This window comes from Rhynchophorus ferrugineus, unplaced genomic scaffold (assembly GCF_030347505.1).
Source record: "Rhynchophorus ferrugineus isolate W39M unplaced genomic scaffold, kcgeb_rfMv2 rfM6, whole genome shotgun sequence".
NCBI classification, from domain to species: Eukaryota; Metazoa; Arthropoda; class Insecta; order Coleoptera; family Curculionidae; genus Rhynchophorus; species Rhynchophorus ferrugineus.
In genome coordinates this window covers 40,934,055-40,953,322 of record NW_027472585.1, presented here as the reverse complement: position 1 = coordinate 40,953,322, position 19,268 = coordinate 40,934,055, and the positions used below count along the sequence as shown (strand labels likewise).

Here is a 19,268-nt window from a genome sequence, read left to right as displayed (position 1 = left end):
TAAAATACAGCACAGTTTTCACACGTAATTTAATTATAGTGTATCAAAATAACAGTGAACTGACGTCATCAACATATTTAATGTATTGCCTGCAGCAGTTTGTAAATTCGTTTTAGAATCAGACAATATGTTTATTCTCATTTTATTCTAGTTAAAAATAGATACAATACTGTCTCATACGTTCGCACATGTAACCAAATCAGCCTACGAAATTTGTCCGGTTGTCAAACGTCTGCAAAATTCTTCAATCACTAGATATTAGTTGTATCAGAAATAAAATATATACAATTTCCAAGACAGGGTGGCGAGAGTGGAAACAACCAAAGGTTAGTATATAATTAACATACGATAATTGTAGGAAATTGTATTGTAGAGTGTGAAAGATTTATGGACATAGATATGTGTAATTGTTCAGAATATACACAAGAATTTGGTTAACATGTGCGAGAAGAAAGGATGGGAGAGAAGGAACAGTAACAGTTTTACAGATAGGTCAAATTCAGTAAGCAGAATGCAGTGATTAAATCTAGTTTTACTAAGAAATATGCAAATATGCTCTCTTATGAAAGTAATATGAAGGAGAATATATTACTTGGATATACATACAACTGTTAATTAGGTGGATTAGGCCTTCAGGAAATACCACTGTATAAAAAATGCGTCTTGAATTCTAGCGCATAGCTGGTGTGAAAAAGAGTTAAATGTAAATATAATTAAATACAACTCTAACCTACAAATTATTATAATTCTATAATTAATTGTAGTTTTAAGTCCTTCGATAAAATCTGCACTAAATGTACTATAATGTTAAAACAAATTGTAATTGACAAAATGTTTGTTTCAATAATAAATAATTAAAAATAGTGACCAAAATAGTCACTTTTAGTTGGGCTATTTCCCTCATAAAAATTTCCGCAATCTTCCATTACTTAGGCACATATTTCAATAGCTATCTAGTGTTAAATAGATATACTAATTTTATTATGCCCTTCCTTAACTGGAGTTTAAGCAGGTTGCCACTTACTTGATCATACTCAGCTTTTTTACTTAACAAGTAAGTCGGCTTTCTCGCTATTGTTTATTTGTCCACTCTTTATATTCTTTACGGATGGGCGAGCTTTCGAATTTTGGAATATTTTGTTGCTTTTTTCTTCTTAATTGGCACTTTGTTGTAAGAGCAATAATAGCAATAAACATTATTCTTAATCCTTTAAAAATATTATAACTGGGATTAATCTATATTTCTGTTGGCTTTTGTTAAATAAATATTTGAGAAAATTTTGGAAAAAATATTTTGTTACACTTTTTATATGTTATTCACGGGTTTAAATTAAACAAGAAATGTTTGATCTAATTCTGTTATTTTATAGAATTGCTTTCGTACCAAAATATTCTGGAGGTTTTCCTGTTGTTATGTAGTAGATAATATCATTTTATCGCGTTATCTTTATATATTTTGTCAAATAATTGGCGAAAATTCGTGTCTGAGAAAAATTAACCTAGCTCACGCTTAAGCGTTAGAAATTCTTATCAACTTAACAGTAATTCTGACACAGTGTCTATTAGAACAAAGGTTTTTTCATTTTAACTTAATCGATATATTTAATTTCTATACGTTTTAGTTCATTATACATTGTAAATGAAATAATAAATTTGTTCTAAGATTTTACAAGCGATCCACACTTATTTTCTATAGTGTTGACCACGCTATTAAAAGAGATGGTTTCGCCACAGAATCCCTAGGGTACCTAAAAGGGTGTGACAGAATTTAATTTGCTAAATTTCTGCGAGATACTTAAGTAAGGTGCTAATTCAGATAACTACCTCTGATACTAGTCAATTAAATTGACTTCTAATTGATACCTGTATGTTTGTTTTAATTTACTATGCTTGCAGGTTTAATGATTTTTATTAATAGGTTAACATTTTTTAACAGGATCAAAATCTGAAATTGTATTACTTTGATATCAATGTTGTTTTATATGTTTATATGTTTTTATTACTAAGAAAATGTTAAAAATTCCTAGAATAATTTACTCTTTAGTAATTTCATTATGTTAGTAAAATACGAAGAGTTTTCACATGTAAATAGCAGAACAGGTTAGGAGTAGAAGTACCAAAGCTGATGACTCTAGACCTCAATAAAGATAAACTTGGCACATAACAAAGTTATCACTATTATGTAAGGTGTTATCACTGGACTGTAATTTACGTCAAAATTAACAAAAAATTGTTGTTGCCAGTTGCCTCTTTATATTTAATAAATTATAGTATTTCTGTCTGTTTTTTAAAATTTTATTATAGAAACTATTACCAACCAACGAAAACATTGTCATTTGTTTGTAGCTTTACACCAGTGGTTTACTTGACCTTTGTAAATTATATCTCATCGACGACATCAAATTGTAAAAGATCAATTGCCTTTTAGCTGACGTGGCAAGGTATCGAAGTTTATTCAAATTGTAATCAGCTAATGGAGACTTTTGTAGAGCAATTATTTCACACCATAATTCATTATTATTAAAAAATACCAATAATACAATATTTTTTAAAGAAATACAAAATTGTCAATACGTAAAACTATAGAAAAAATTACAAAGGGCAGCCAATAAGAACAAAATCCACAAATGAACTGGAAACTTGAATTATATCATTTGAGGGATGCCCAATTTCGCAAGCAGAATATATTCAGAATATATTATATATTCAGAATCAGTGAAATACGTCAGCCTCCATCTCAGCAGTTGGATAAATTGGAACCGTTATATTAGACAAAAAGTACAAAAAATTTGAGCAGATCAGGCTCAAGACTGGACGATACTCCCAAATAATCCAATCCACTACGTAACCATTGAAGAACTGAAGGATATAATCGATATTAAATGTATATACAAAATTATCTATGGAAGTAAACCATGAAGGAAGTTTAGCAAATTATAGCAATGTGGATTCAATATAGTTACTAAAAAGCAGAATTGTAAATCAAACTAAATGAATTACGCTCAATGCACAAAATAAAATTTACAGTCATCTTTCTTGTGAACTGATACAACTACAAAAGAAAAGTATCAATAAAATAACTTAAAATTAGAACTGTATTATGTTTATCTAAGAAACGATGTTAAAACATATTTTTGAAAAATGTTCCCTAGGTTTTATAAATCTTTAAATATGGGCTTGTAAGACAACAAAATTCAATATTCAAACATATATATATATATATATATATATATATATATATATATATATATATATATATATATATATATATATATATATGTTTCATACTTAAAAAAAAGTTTTCCTGAAATACTGGCTATTTATAAGGTTTCGCGACCTTTTATTGCCCATGCGCGAAACAGGGAAACTGCAAGTTGATTCTGCAAACTTACAACGACTGGCCTTGAGATTTATTTATGGTCATCGCAAAGTGGCGGTGGTGGGACCAATTGTGGCAATTTTACTTTGCCTCCAGCACAACATAATCCAGTAGATTCAGCACTGTATTTTAACGCCTTGCAATATTTACAAATTATTGTCATTTCCCCAATTGTTACCGATTTGTCGGCACAATAATCTATTGCCGTATCATAGTGGTATACAGCTCGTTCCAGGATCACAGGAGCACTGTGTTTGCAGAATCGCTCAATTTCATTATGTCGTGCTCGCTGTTGTTGTGTTTGATGTGCACAAACTCGTTGCATTCTAAGCCTATCTACTTCATTGTAACTCTCTAGAGAACGCAATTCTGACATAGCAATATGACTATTTTCTTGATGTATCTCTCTCTGGCCATCAGTGCGGTTAGCACGTGATGAAGCTCTTCGCATATTTGATCGACTGCGACGACCTAAGTCGTCTTCTCCTCGACATCTTAAATTGTAATTAATCAAAGTGAGAAAAGTTCTCGCGCACTTAGCAGTAAAGTGTCACTTTCACAAGAAATCAACAAAAAAAAAGAGCACATAATTTAAAATGTCATTATCACAAAGGATCACCGAAGTTAAGAAAGTTCTGGCGTACGTAGCGGTAATCGTCACTCAAAAAGATAGAAGGATGCACTCTTTGTCTGAGGTATCGATCGACATAAAAGATGGATCGACAAATTAGTTGGTTTTCAAATGTCAAATATTTTGGTTGCGTTCAGAAATTTAATTTGTGACAAAACTTAAGATCTATCAATCTACATAAAAATAATCTGATAGTGAACAACTGTAGTTAGCTAAAATTAAGTTTATTTTTTACCTTCTGAGAATAAAGACATAAAAATTCTAATTAGTTATTCATTTTAAACTATTCTTTCTATTTGATTTCTGAACGACGGGGATACATCAAGAAAAAACAAAATTGTTGTATATATATATATATATATATTGTATATATAAATTATATATAAAATATATATATGTATAAATAAACAATTAATAACAATCTAGCCTTAAAAAGTTTTGTAACTTATTAGAATTCCATTAATAATTCAAATGATTTTTTTTCTATTACTCAAACTGAATTAGAAAGAAAGAGTTAACATTTTAAATTGTTGCAATTTCTCCGAATTGTTGAAAAATATAGTAAAAAAATCAATAACACTATTAATAACGTGACACTGGGTTTCTTATGTTATATTATCTGGTTCGAAATAATACGACAAAAAAGTAGACGAGCTTTCAGTTAAAATAATGCCTACTATTAGCACTGTAATCATCTATTGACCCATGGCCTCCAAAAATAAAAGTGAACATTACGTTTTACCACCTTGGAGAAGATTAAAAGAAAATCCCTTAGTGACATAAAAACATCAAACGGCTATTTCCATTAGTATTTCGCCAGCTTAGGTAAAAGTTAATGTTTCCGTTAAATGTTGTTGATGGCTTCAATATAAGCTGAATACAGCAACTTGATTTTTCTTTGTTTTTTCCACTGTAGATAATACTTTAACGACTCAAATATTATTTAGTTAAAATAATAATAGTTTTTGTTTTGTTTCAGGGGATGTCTAAATTAATATGAACACCTGACATATATACAATATTAATTTATTAATAAGGGTTGAGTCACTATTGGCCATTCTTGTACGAAAACATCCGTTAATTGCTTCAATGATGATGCAGATGGAAATTTACTCACACTCTAAACTCCCTATAAACTCCCCATAACGGTTTAATTATGTTAAGGTCGATTGTACTGGCTGGGAAAGATATTTTGAACTGTCTCAAACTAAGACTGAAGTGATATACTGATTATAGCGACCCTCCACCTTCTCGATATCATTTTTGTAATATGATTTGTCCTTTGCGTCAAAATAGGCCTCAGTTTCGGGGATAACCTCTTCATTGGACAAACATTTCCTCCCAGCGAGCATTCTTTTGAGATCTGAGAACAGGAAATAGTCGATGGGGGCAGCTCTGGAGAATACGGTGGGTGAGGAAGTAATTCGAAGCCCATTTCATGTATTTTTGTTATTGTTTTCACTGACTTGTGACACGGTACATTGTCTTGGTGAAGCAGCATTTTCCTTTTCTTCAAATGGGGCCGTTTATCGGCGATTTCGTTCTTCAAACGGTCCAATAACGCTATGTAATAGTCGCTGTTGATGGTCCTTCCTTTTTCAAAGTAGCAAATGAAAATTATTCCATGCGCATACCAAAATATAGACGCCATAACCTTGCCAGACTACTGTTGTGTTTTCCCACGCTTTGAAGCAAGATCATCGTGTGCAGTCCACTCGGATGACTGTCGATTAGATTTTGGAGTGAAATGATGGAGCCATGTTTCATCCATTGTCACATATCGACGCAAAAACTTGGGTTTATTACCCTTGATCATCTTCAAACACTGCTCCGAATCATCAACTCGTCGTTGTTTTTGTTCAAAAGTAAGCTCGCGCGGCACCCACTTTACACAGAGCTTTCTCATACCCAAATATTCGTGAATGATATAATGTACACGTTCAGTTGATATCTTTAGAGTATCTGCTATTTCATTCAATTTCAATTTACGGTCATTCAAATTCATTTTGTGGATTTTTTAAATGTTCCGTCGGTAATCTCCTTTAGGCGTCCACTGCGTTCACCGTCTTCGTTGCTCATTTCACCACGTCTAAACTTAGCATACCTTGATGGTTGATTTTCCCGGAGTGTTTGGAAACTCGGCATCAAGCAAAGTTGTTGCTTCAACTGTATTTTTTTTTTGTTCAAAAAGCAATACTTCATCAACCCGCAAAATTCTTTTTTGTCCATTTTTTTCCCAATAACAAAAGTTGCTTTATTCAAAATGTTATAATCCACAAACTAATGATCCAACAGCTGTCAAATTTATACACACTTGGCAGTTAGGGATAACTAAAAAAACATATGGATTTAATTCTAGTAGAGCAATCTATGTGTCAGGTTGGGGACTTTTCAAATTGACTTGTTATATGATAATGTTAAGTTGAATGAAGCTAGTTATCAAGAACTGAATCATAGGAATCATGGGGAATTTAGCGTTAGAGCAAGATAAGTAGTGAAATCCTCTAAATATAGAACGCCAGTAAACAAGCACAATAGAATTATAAATCGAGCCAAATCAGGATTATCGTTACATAATGAAATCGATCTGTTCTTTAACAAACTAAACATATATATATATATATATATATATATATATATATATATATATATATCAAAAAGTACAACCCTACGATTGCTTACCTTCTTTTTTGCAACACTTTGGCCCAGGCTCTCGATGATATATTTCTTTTCATGTTCGGATATTCGGGGGTGAGCGCTGGGACTATCGTGCACCAGTAACCACCACGCGATGAACCAGGAAGTACCGAATGCCGAGCAGAAATAGAACACGTATTCCCAGCCCCATTTATCAATGATGAATCCACAAATTGGATAGGTGATAGCTGTACCAACAGAGCTACCTGAAATATTATAGATGTTATTAATTTCTTATCAGACCGCAAGTAATCTTATCTGAATTGCATTATGTTGTGTTATGTAAGTAGGTAATAATTTACGATTTATTCAATTACTTGTAACTAGAACAAAGATCTTGTTATTATGATTTAAGAGAATATATAAAAAATATTATATACTTTGCAAATTTTTTAAATGTTTCTTATGTTTCAAATGTTTGTTTTAGAAAAAGTATGTGGTATTTTTCAACAACTAGCAATTAAAAATATTTAACGTAATAAATATACAGTGGTCCTACTATTCGTAACGAGGCAAAAATGTTCCTTCTTCATAAATAAATAAAATACGTCACAAAATAACATATAAATCAATCACAAACATATCAGAAATTGGCCGGCTTGGTGGCGTTGTAGTTAAGGTGATAGGACGGTCCTCCTACTGTTGTGATAGCCGCGGGTTCGAATCCTGTTGAGGCAAGGATGTACTTTATGTTTGTGTTTGTAATTGTAAATGTCTTTACAGCCAATACTGGAAAATTCGACAAGGAATAACAATCCCAGTTACACCAGTAACCAGGCAGGGTAAGACTGGATGGTCCCTATGTTGGTCACTGGCCAGTCAGTAGACTTAGTGCCGAGAACCTTGGCTTAGGCCCACGTTAAACCATATGTCCAGTTCAGATAAACTCTCGTTGGTAAAAAGGAGACTTTAATATATATTTTTTAAAAATCAGAAAATTGTGTAGTTCCATTCTGCAAGATCAAGTCTGATATAGTACTAAATATAGTTCCCAACGTTATAAAAACAACAGACCATTCTTTTCTTCTTCATTTTGAAAGTATAATTTCGACTATGTTTTTCTACAATATCAACAATACATCTTAGCTTCGCTTAGCTATAAAGCTTTCTCATACCCAAATGTTCATGAATGATGTGATGTACACGTTCAGTTGATATCTTTGGAGTGTCTGCTATTTTATTCAATTTCAATTTACGATCATTCAAAATCATTCTGTAGATTTTTTAAATGTTTTCGTCGGTAACAACCTCTTTTGGGCGTCCATTGAATTCACCGTCTTCGGTGCTCATTTTACCACGTCTAAACTTAGCATACCAATCCGTGATGGTTGATTTTCCTGGGATATTGTGCGGAAAGTCGGCATCAAGCTAAGTTTTTACTTCATCTGTATTTTCGCTTGTATATTTGTATATTGTATATTTAACACTTGAAATTCCTTTTATCCATTTTTTTTCACAATAACAAAAGTTGTCTCACTCAAAGTGCTATAATTCACAAACTGATGATCCGACAGCTGTCAGATTTATACACGCATCTTTTGAGGGTTAGAGTTAACTAAAAAACATGTGGATTTCATTCTAGTAGCGCCATCTATGTGTCAGGCCGGAGACTTTTCAATTGACCTGCCATGTCCATTTTATTTAATTAATTTCAAAAATATGGAATTTCTTTATCACAGTTTTTTTAATGATATTCCGAATTGATTTCAACACCATTCATTGAATATCTCTTAATTAAATTTTTTTAAAGTGCGATAAAATTTTTGTTTATGAAAACAGAAACTTTATCAATGGGCTTACATAACAAATTTCATTAAATGACGTATTTCGTTGCCAGTCCCGTGATATAGTTCCGCCTATCTCCCGCTAAAAATTACCACGTTTTATATGCTATATTAAAATTTTTAATTGCGAACAAATAAATAAACACTCAATAATAACGTTTTATATGACATCCTCAACTGTAAATGCGGTGGATGCGTCAGAGTTACGCATTTTATTGCACGTACGTATTCATTTTGAGGAAATAACAATCAATCCTACCTAAATAAGCCGTTACGAATTTACTTCTCTCGTTTGGTGGTATCCATTTAGCTGTCATGTCATGCATTGAGGGCCAAGCGAATCCCTTAACAGATAAAAAATATCAATAGAATAACCAAATTAAATATAATTTATATAAATAACAAGTTATTATTAACTAGTTTATTAGTTTTTCGATGTACAATAGGATTTATTCAAATTAAAGAATGATGCAACTGTCTGATACCTTCGTTTTATTAGAATTAATACTGTGTATGACATCAGAATAATTTCCAGTAATAAAAGGTCTCATGCTTAAAACTGTCTGATACAAAGATTCCTAATGATTTTACTTAACATTTTAATGCCTATTAGACAATCGACAACTGATAAATCATCCATTGGTAATTTATTTTTAATCTATTAATATATTTGCATGTGATTTAGATAATTTTTCAACAAACAATATTGTATAAGTTCGGATATTTAACTTAATCGTACTTCGGTGCGTACTAATTTATATGATAGTTCCATTTATATTTTTGTATTTAAATATTGGGCACGGGAAAAAATTGATAGCGTTTGTTAACAATATTTTGGAAATTAGAATCAAGTGATTTACTGAATTATTTTAAGCTGCTGATTTACATTGAAAAAGTTATACAGAGATCAAAACAAGTGGTTTGGTTTGGTTTGGGTTATATGGTGAATGCATCAAAATGTACACTACATTAGTCAACACAAAAAAAAATGATGAAAAAAATTTTTTTTTTTGATTTTTTGACTTTTTGACTGTTAAACAGTATTACATATTTTATTTTAAAAGTGATGTACCTAAGGTGTTTTGTTGAAGATTTTGAATAGTTTGTGTAAGAGAACAACTTAAATATACTATTTGTTTGGAATAGAATTTGGTTCAAACAAACTAGGCCCAATACCATAGAAAATATTTGATTTGTATGAACTTTTTCTTAACCAATCTAAGCTCAATGATCTGATAAACACTGTAAAAGCAGAATTATTGACTCTATTTTTAATCAGATTTTTTTTCCCCAAAGATTTCGTTATAGAATTGTAATTTTTTGAACATTAATTGTGATAAAACGTGAATTTATGAATTAGGATGAAGACGAAGTGCAAACTCAAAAACAATTGGCAGAAAAGCTGAATGTGAGGATGAGAAAGGCCCAAAAGATGGGAATATAGCTGTCACATAATGGAATGACAGGTTGGTGTCGTATATTGTTAACTGTTAAATCCTGGAGAAACAGTTAATACTGGTCATTACTGAAAACAAATGATCAATTTTGAATTTGCATTCATCGAAAAGCGTCGAAATACCACTTCAAAGGTATGACAGAAAGTCGTTTCTCCATCGAATAGTAAGGGGTGATGAAAAATGAATTTGGCCCATCGGCTGCAAGGCTAAATGACTTTGGTTATATTATGAACTGTTAAAACCTAGATAAAGAGTTAATACTAAGCAGTACCGTAAATAAATGATTAATTTTAACGTACATTGATCGAAAAACGTCAACAATACGCTCAAATACATGATAAGGTAATTTTGCAACATGACAACGGGCTGCTGTCTCATACAGCAACAGCAGTCAAGGAAATGTTGAAATTACTTGAATGGTGAGTTTTATCGAACCCGTCATACTCTCTAGACCTAGCTTGTAGAGCGGCAATTCGCCGATTTCGAATAAGTTAAAAAATAGCTTGATAAATGGCTTAGCACAAAGGAGAAACTGCTTTTTCGAAGTGGCAACCATAAAGTCCTCGAGAGCATTGGTCCACATTATAAATTTAAATAAATACATTTTAACTGTATGTTGTAAATGACGTTTTTTCTTCAACAAAAAAAAAATGGATAGAAATTACCGACACAGCTGATATCTTTGTTTTTCCGAGTTATTCTCTTTTAAAGTTACATATTGACAAAAAAAGCTACACAGTTTTTCCTAGACCCAATATAAGTAATATATAATCTTGAAATAATTGAAGAGTTCAATCAATTAAGTTTGAAAAATTTCGTGTGAGGATAGTTTTTATTTCTTATAAAAAATTATGGGACATGTTTCGTTAAATTCTCGTAAATAAAAAAATGTCTTAAATTAATTAAAAAAAAACACTTACCAATAAAAGTCCCTGTATTAACCGCAATGCCATCAGCGGCATGGCACCCAGTTTGGCGAAAAACGGTATCAAACAGCAGAAGAGGACTCCGGAAAAGTTCGACAGGCCGAACACCATCTTCGTGCCGTATTTGCTGGCCAGGAGGCCACCGGGTACCTGGGTGGTCCAGTGCAGCCAGAAAAAGCTGCCCAACACGTATCCCTGAACTTTCTCGTTCCAGTCGAATTTGCTACCATCTTCGACTTTTACCAAGGGAGCGGCCGTTGTGGATGGGGATGCAAATTGGCGAGGGTTATAGATTATAGGAGGGGCCGTTAAATTAGAAGGATCCTGGGACTTGAGGGTGTAATTATCGTTTAAAAGGGATCTCGGGCTAGTCAAATTAGCACCAACCTAAAAATTAATTACCAGTGTGATTATTTTGCATAGAAGTGTGACAAAAGGAGTGATTTTCCCTCTACCAACAATAATATTATAAAATCAGTTATTATCGCTTAAAATTATATATTATAATCTTTTAATTTTTATGTAATTTGTCACAAAATTAGTATAATAAAAAAATTTACATGAATCGTCCATAATAAGTCAATTAAAATCCTATCCTTTTCTATATCATTCTATAGTTTATTCAAATTTTTTTTTATATATGCGTCATGGAAATTTGTGACGTCAAAAAGTCGCAATATTGCCGCATCAACTCTGAGTTTTTGTTCGGTTTGCCTTTGATATACAACACAATTTTAACCTAAATACGAACGTGTGAGGAGAGAATGAATACTAACTGTTTTGTAGATATGGTAAATGCATTAGGCAGAATTTAGTGTTTAATTTTATCAAGAAAGGTGTACACAGGTAGTAGCAGAAGAAATAAAAAATACAGTGATATCAAGATGACTTGGCAAGTAAACACACCATCGAAAAAACAAGAACTAAATGTAAAAGGGTAAATATGCTCTCGAATGAAAGTAAAATAGATTACTTTAATATATAATTGTTATTTAGTATATGTAATTGTTATTTAGGTGGATTAGGCCTGCATTCAATATAAATATAATAAAACAACTCTAACCTACAAAATATTATACCTTTGTTCTTAATTGTAGTTTTAAGTCCAATATATACATTAAATGTACTATAATGTTAAAATAAATTATATTTCAAAACAGTATTTTCGTTTAATTATTTTAGTGGTATTATTTTTTTGTATGTCAAAGCCAAACTGAACTCAAACTCGTTGAGTTGATGCGGCAACATTGCGACGTTTTGACGTCACAAATTTCGATGACGTATATACAAATAAATTTTGAACAGACTAAATAATAAACTATATTTTAAGCTCTGACAGACGTGCTATTTGTCTGTTTCTGTAGTACGCATATCAACTACGAACGCGTAATTTTTAAAATCAAAATCTGGCAACGCTGTATTGCATAATGCCGGCAGGAAATTTTGAATCAGATTACAAATATTTGAAATGATATTAAAAAAGGTGTGTGTGTTAAAACATTATTAAACTAAGTTAAATCTATAGAACTTAAGTAGTGTTAGTTAAAATGTTGTGTTATTTTCGGTTATTCCCGCATTGCTGGAAGAATAGAATGATCGCGTAAAATTATATGTTACTGTTTTTGTAGAGACGACAGATTAATTTGTCCGCTTTAACGGAAGGTATGTACAGCTATGAAAGAAAAACCTTGTATAAGCGAAAATTGGAGAATAACAATAATCGTTTGTTCTCATTATTTACAAGATATTTAGACACACTTCCAAATCAGCTTTGATTTAATTTAGTGATGGGAATTATCGACCGCAACTGATTATCGACTGTTTAGTAATTGACTACTTTTTACTATCGACTGTTTCAATCGCTATTTTTGGTTCGACTGATGTTAATACTTTTTACCAGTGACAGTTTCAATCGACAGTTTTCAGTCGTACTTTTAGTTATTACTTTTGGTTCTACTTGTTTCATTCGACTGATCTTTAACGTTCGGACTCTGCCGTCCTAGCCGCGACCTTGACAAAAATGTACCCAATTTATGCTTACATAGTTTTATATATAATATATGTAGTTTTATGATTTTTTGGTAATTTGCTTGTAAATGACAATATATTGTATATTCATATTATAACATTTTGGTACGATATTTTTCAAGATTGTTAATGTAATAGGGTAAAAAGATTAAAATTGGGAATGATAAATAGTAAAAAATAGTTTTGACTGATTTCATGGCAATAATATTTCGATTACTCCCTCGATTTTTGTTAAGAAATAATTCTGTTCTATAATAAATTTATATCATGCATTTATATCATTTCATTCAGATCATATTTAATTATGCCACGGATTTTTTTCTTTCTATGATTAGATATATGTTTAATTTTTATTTTGTATTTATGGTTATTGTACATCTTTAGTTTTAAGATTTTGTTTAAGTTCTATTTTATTGTCTATGCTTATTATAGTACATTATTTAAAAATAGCAATTAATACATTGAAATACAATAAAATATTTGTTGGATATTATTCCATTCCATAGAAAAATTCTATTTCTTTTTATAGATCCACGGAACATTGAAATATAAAAGTAATTCTACCTCGTTTAAAATTAAATTATAAGTTGCATCTTATGCATTATTATTATTATTATAGTATTCATTAATTTTTTTTCCTTTTCTTTTTTAAATTTAGTACGTGAAGGAATTATACATCACTGTCTCGCTTATACTAACGTTGGAAAATATACCACATATAAAATTAAATGGCCCAAGCAATTATCTAAGTCCTTTCCTATGTCACAATTTATACAGGAAAGGATTAATACATCTTTATCTGACATCACGAATTAAAAAAAAAACAATCGAACCGTGCATTTAACTGAAAATAGTAATTACTATTTTCAGTCGCTAGTTTTTTGTCTATCGACTGTTTCGACTGTTTTGCGACTATCAACTCTTTCGACTGTTTTCAGTCGATAGTTTCCAAAGCTAATTTAATTTGATATCTGGTGAAGAGAGAACAGCTAAGAAAAATTGTTCCTGCATAAGGAGTGATTGTACTAGAGGGTTAAAAAATCTAAAGGCTTTTAAGATTTTTCTGTAAAATTTAGTGATATTAATTTCAGTTTCAGTTCAGGTTTCTTTGATAAATGGCATTCATTTTGGGCATGAAGAATTAAAATAATGTTGCAAAGAATGTTAACAATTATAAAATAAAATAGCTTCATAGAATTATAATTCCTCATTTGTTGATGAGTCGTAAGTAGTACATAAGCGAAAGCCATAAAAAACAAACTAAAGAGCTATCTACAATGGTTATATTAAAAAGTGGAATAAATAATTAAATAATAATGCAATTTTATTTAAAAACTGAGATAAAGAAATTATTCTTTTAAGCAACCTGATTATTTATTGTTTTTGCAACATATATTCTAGGTGAGAAATGTGGATGACTCTATGAATACATAAATGAAATAATGAATTTTAGATAGCGGAATAACGGTCTACAAAATACCCAGATGTTGGACACGGGCGGGGTGCCAGCAGCGCCAGCTAGAACCCGATAACTAATAGCTGGCAACCCCGAGACTTTTATCTGGGATGTTATTGAAGGGTATTTCCAATCATTCAGTAACCGCCCATCGTTTGATTTAGACGGTTTTATCTATTTTGTATTTTCTATATATTTTTTTTATCTTGCCAATAAATAACCGTCACATAATATAAACATCACTGTTTCATTTCGTTTTACCTCCATTCACCGAGCCATATAAGAAACCCTACACATGTCTATTACTTCCTTCAATACTTCTATTAGTAAGAATTAACATTGCCACGGTCAGTTATTTTAACTCAAAATTGTATTACTTATTCTTATATTGTTACTTTTTGTATATATTTGACATAAATATGTATCATTTCAGTATTTAAATAAATATTTAAGTATATTTGGCAGTAACTAACTATGACTTTTAACAAGAAGATTGTTTTCCGATGAAATGTTAAATCCCACTCAAGTAAAATGGTAATATGAAACAGTATAAGTAAGTAATTATAAATAAACTATAGATCATTGTCTAAATTTCATAAAACTACAGAAAAATTATAGGAATCTTACTTCAAAGGCAACAGTTATGTTTTACTTTTACGTGACTTTGAGCAGCTCTGATTAGTATAATCGTAAACACTTCATAGAAAACATATATGTGCATGTATTTATTATATATATTATTATTATATATATTATTTATTATAGTTCAATATTCCATATATATATATATATATATATATATATATATATATATATATATATATATATATATAGATATATATATAGAGCGTTCCAAAATAATAATATAATATAAATAAAATAGATTTGCATAAAATGGGAAACACAATTTGTATTAATTAATTAATTGCTAAATCAATTTTCATTCACAAGATTAAATGAAATCACGACCACGGTGAAAGTTTCGTTATATTATTGAAATTTATTATTGATAAAATAGTTATATATAAGCAAAATGCACAAATTGATTGAATTCACAAGTAAGATTATGCCCGCACTATTATGGAAATTCTATATGCCAATACAGCAAAATACATTGGCATGACATGGTAAGGAATAAACGCGATGAACTCAACGTCAGGTTCAGGAAAATTGGTGACTTGTGTACAATATTCACTACTATTTTCTCTTACAGATTCATTCCCGTGTATTCGCCAAAATGTTAACAAAGAATGGTAATTAATAAAAATAGTAGTCATGTTCATTGTTTATATAAATGATAATTTGTTTAAGGTAAATTAGATTAGTTTCCTTGTTTATTATTTAACAAGTATGATATTAAACAATGGTAACGTTAATATTGGCTATGTAAGATCAGTAATCCTTTTTTCACTGTATGTTTGACATATATAGATAATGTGTAATGTGACATGTGATTTACTAGAAATATATCAGATTTATATCTGTATGTTGCCTGTTTAAAATTAATGTATATTTAAAAGAAAGAGATGTCAGTGATAATATTTTTCTTTGTAAACTTACCAGTAGATAAAATAAAAAGTCTTTTTCTTTCATATTTGGTTTAAAGGTTTTGTTGTGCACTGTTTTAGTTAATATAAATGACATTGAAAACATGGAAACATTGGTATTAACAGGTCAACTGATAAATCCCCGTCCTACCATAGTGAAACATTTTTTTTGCAAAATTAGTTTTTTTTATTTAACATAATTCCCTTCATGGGTAATACACTGATTATAGCGACATTCAACTTTTCGATACCATTTTTGTACTATGATTTGTCCTTTGCTTCAAAATACGCCTCACTTTCGGCGATGCCCTCTTTATTTGACGAAAATTTCTTCATAGCGAGAATTTTTTTGAGATCTGATAACAGAAAATAGTCGCTGGGGGCCAGATATTGAGAATACGGTGGATGAGGAAGCAATTCGAAGCTGAATTCATGGATTTTTGCCATCGTTTTCACTGATTTGTGACACGGTGCATTGTCCTGGTGAAGCAGCACTTTCTTTTTCTTCAAATGCGGCCGTTTTCGGCGATTTCGTCCTTCAAACGGTCCAATAACAATATATATGTATTTTCAAGGTATTCAATGAAAATTGTTCCATGCGCATCTCAAAATACAGACGCCATAAACTTGGCAGCCGACTGTTGCATTTTCCGCGCTTTGGAGCGGGTTCATCGTGTGCAGTCCACTCGGAGGACCGTCGATTGGACTTCGGAGTAAAATGATGGAGCCATGTTTCATCCATTATCACATTTCGATGCAAAAACTCGGGTTTATTACGCTTGATCATCTTCAAACACTGCTTCGAATCATTAACTCGTCGTTGTTTTTGGTCAAAAGTGAGCTCGCGCTACACCCTCTTTGCACAGAGCTTTCTCATACCCAAATATTCCTGAATATACGATGTACACGTTCAGTTGATATCTTTAGAGTGTCTGCTGTTTTATTCAATTTCAATTGACGATCATTCAATATCATTTTGTGGATTTTTTATGGTTTCGTCGGTAACAAACTCTTTAGGGCGTCAACTGCGTTCACCGTCTTCGATGCTCATGTCACCACGTCTAAACTTAGCATACCAATCCTTGTTGGTTGATTTTCCTGTGGCAGTGTCCGGAAACTCTGCACCAGGCCAAGTTTTTGATTCAACTGTATTTTTCCCTTTAAAAAGCAATATTTAATCAACATGCGAAATTCCTTTTTATCTATTTTTTTCACAATAAACAAAAGTTGTTTCACTCAAAATGCTATAATTCACAAACTAATGATCCGTCAGCTGTCAAACTTATTCACGCATCTTTTGAGGGTTAGGGCTAACTAAAAAATATATGGATTTAATTCTAGTAGTGCCATCTATGTGTCAGGCCGAGGACTTTTCAATTGACCTGTTATACATATTCCTGTCAATATTGGTCAATATACTAATAATATGGTATACAAATTATGCGAACACTGGTTTAAAGTTCTAAATCACTCTGAATCACTCAGAATAATTTGCAACAGTAACAGTTACGAGTACTAGTCGAGAAACAGATAACGCTATGTTTAAGTATGCACCGTTATAATTAAACACATATGTAATTAATCAAAAGAAAAAAACCGCTGAAAGTCACCCTATGCTGGTAGAAACTTATGGTGAGTATGCTTTAATCATGAAAACGAAAATGAAAAACAATGTGAGACATGGTTTCGAAAATTCAAAAGGAGTGATTTCTGGTAAACCGAAAGCTTGAAAAGGCGAAACTGCAAGAGTTATTTGATGAATACTCCAACCTCAACAACGATTGGTAGAAGCGTCAAATGTGGCCCAAGAAACGATTATCGACCGATTACGAGTAATAGGGAAAGCCTAATAGATGGAAGAATGGGAAGTGTATAAGAAAGACTCCAAGGCCGACCTCCAATTTGAATCGTGCATTGATAAAGGAAAATGGGATGATATATATTATCGCACTCGCCGTACTCTCCAGACCTTTCCCCGTCCGATTATCAACTTTTTGGTTCAATGAGACACGCGCATACATAGCAGCACTTCGGCAATTTTAAGGGAGTTAGAAAATGGTTCGATGAATGGTTTTGTTCAAAAACATGGGCAAGATGTATAGAATCAAATGGCCAATACTTCGGCCAAACAATTTTTTTTAATTTTCTTGGAAATTATGTAGATTTTTTCCGGGAATAAACCGTAATGACCTACCGTATACCTTGTATATAACCTATTTTAAAATATTTAAGAATAGTTGTTAGTATAAATAATTCTTGTATATGTTGTATTTAATTCTTTAAGAGTAAAAATATATAATACTGATGTATTAGAATCAAATAAAAACTCTATTAAATATAAATCAATCTATGACAAAGTATTTTATATCAAAAAGGTTATGTTTATATCGAGTTATCATTAACAAAATAGGGTAACAGAGAACTAAAGTGTATTTTGTTAGTTCAACGAATTATGGCGATAAAGTAACCAAATAGTGATTAAATTGATACAGAACGCTGTTGTTACTGACCTTCATATTTGTTATAAGTTCGAATAACTTCGAATTTGAAGTAAATCCTTTATACATTACTTGCATTTATTTTTAAATATATATTGTTTAACAAAAAATACTTACATCAACTGAAATATTGTGTTGGATTTGTTTTAATGTAACACTGGATTCAGCTATGCATTCGCTGCTCAACGAAACGTTGTCTTTTGGTTTTGCTTGTACCATGGCCACTATAGCTATGTTTAAGTTTATCCTTATCATATAGTTTACCGCAAACCCGACGAACACCAGGTACCATAGTACGTTTCTTGCGGAACAACATTCCTTAACATCTGTAACAATACAATGAATTAAATGAAATTGTCTCGACATCATACCGTTAGCGTTAAAACAGTGTTTATTTTAGAAATATAATGTCCTCTAAGTGTCCCAATTAAAATAATAACAGTTCTAATGGATTCGTACCTTCTGTCTCGTCATCGCGCGAATTCTCTGTCAATTTCTCCTCCACCATTTTAAGGTAATATTTAACGAGAAACCTTTCTTAAACCATTACACTTGAATCCAGATATCCTACTTGAATTTTGGCGGTGTACCAACTAAGGTCTCATTAAAAATCACTTGTCATATGTAGCTAATGAACCGTATCTCCACAACGCCGCGATTAGGTACGTACCGCATTGTCTCCGAATAAAAATCGGTAAAATTACGTTAAAATTGTGGTGCGGTGCCGTCAAGCCATCAAGCCCCCGTTTTAGAAACTGTTGTGGTATTTATAATTATCTTCACACGCCAATAGGCTGATATTGTTGTTCTGGTATAAATTGGTTTAGATTTGCAATCTGTTTTAATTCCTCTCGATCTCCGTGGA

General features: G+C 31.4%; 1 protein-coding gene across 3 annotated transcripts in view; it reads right to left on the bottom strand.

Annotated features, from left to right (window-relative positions):
- The window catches only part of NaPi-T (Na[+]-dependent inorganic phosphate cotransporter), an 80,683-nt gene that overhangs the window by 23,688 nt on the left and 37,727 nt on the right, over nt 1–19,268 (bottom strand). For 2 of the 3 annotated variants that reach the window (XM_076408019.1, XM_076408020.1), the window contains exons 2-5: nt 18,521–18,729; nt 10,869–11,261; nt 8,751–8,835; nt 6,693–6,913 (exon numbers count right to left, since the gene is read on the bottom strand). In XM_076408019.1, coding sequence (XP_076264134.1) covers nt 6,693–6,913; nt 8,751–8,835; nt 10,869–11,261; nt 18,521–18,729 — 908 coding nt within the window. Of the gene's footprint in view, nt 1–6,692; nt 6,914–8,750; nt 8,836–10,868; nt 11,262–18,520; nt 18,730–18,862; nt 19,219–19,268 lie in introns of those variants that run through there. The other variant, XM_076408017.1, reaches the window with a different exon arrangement.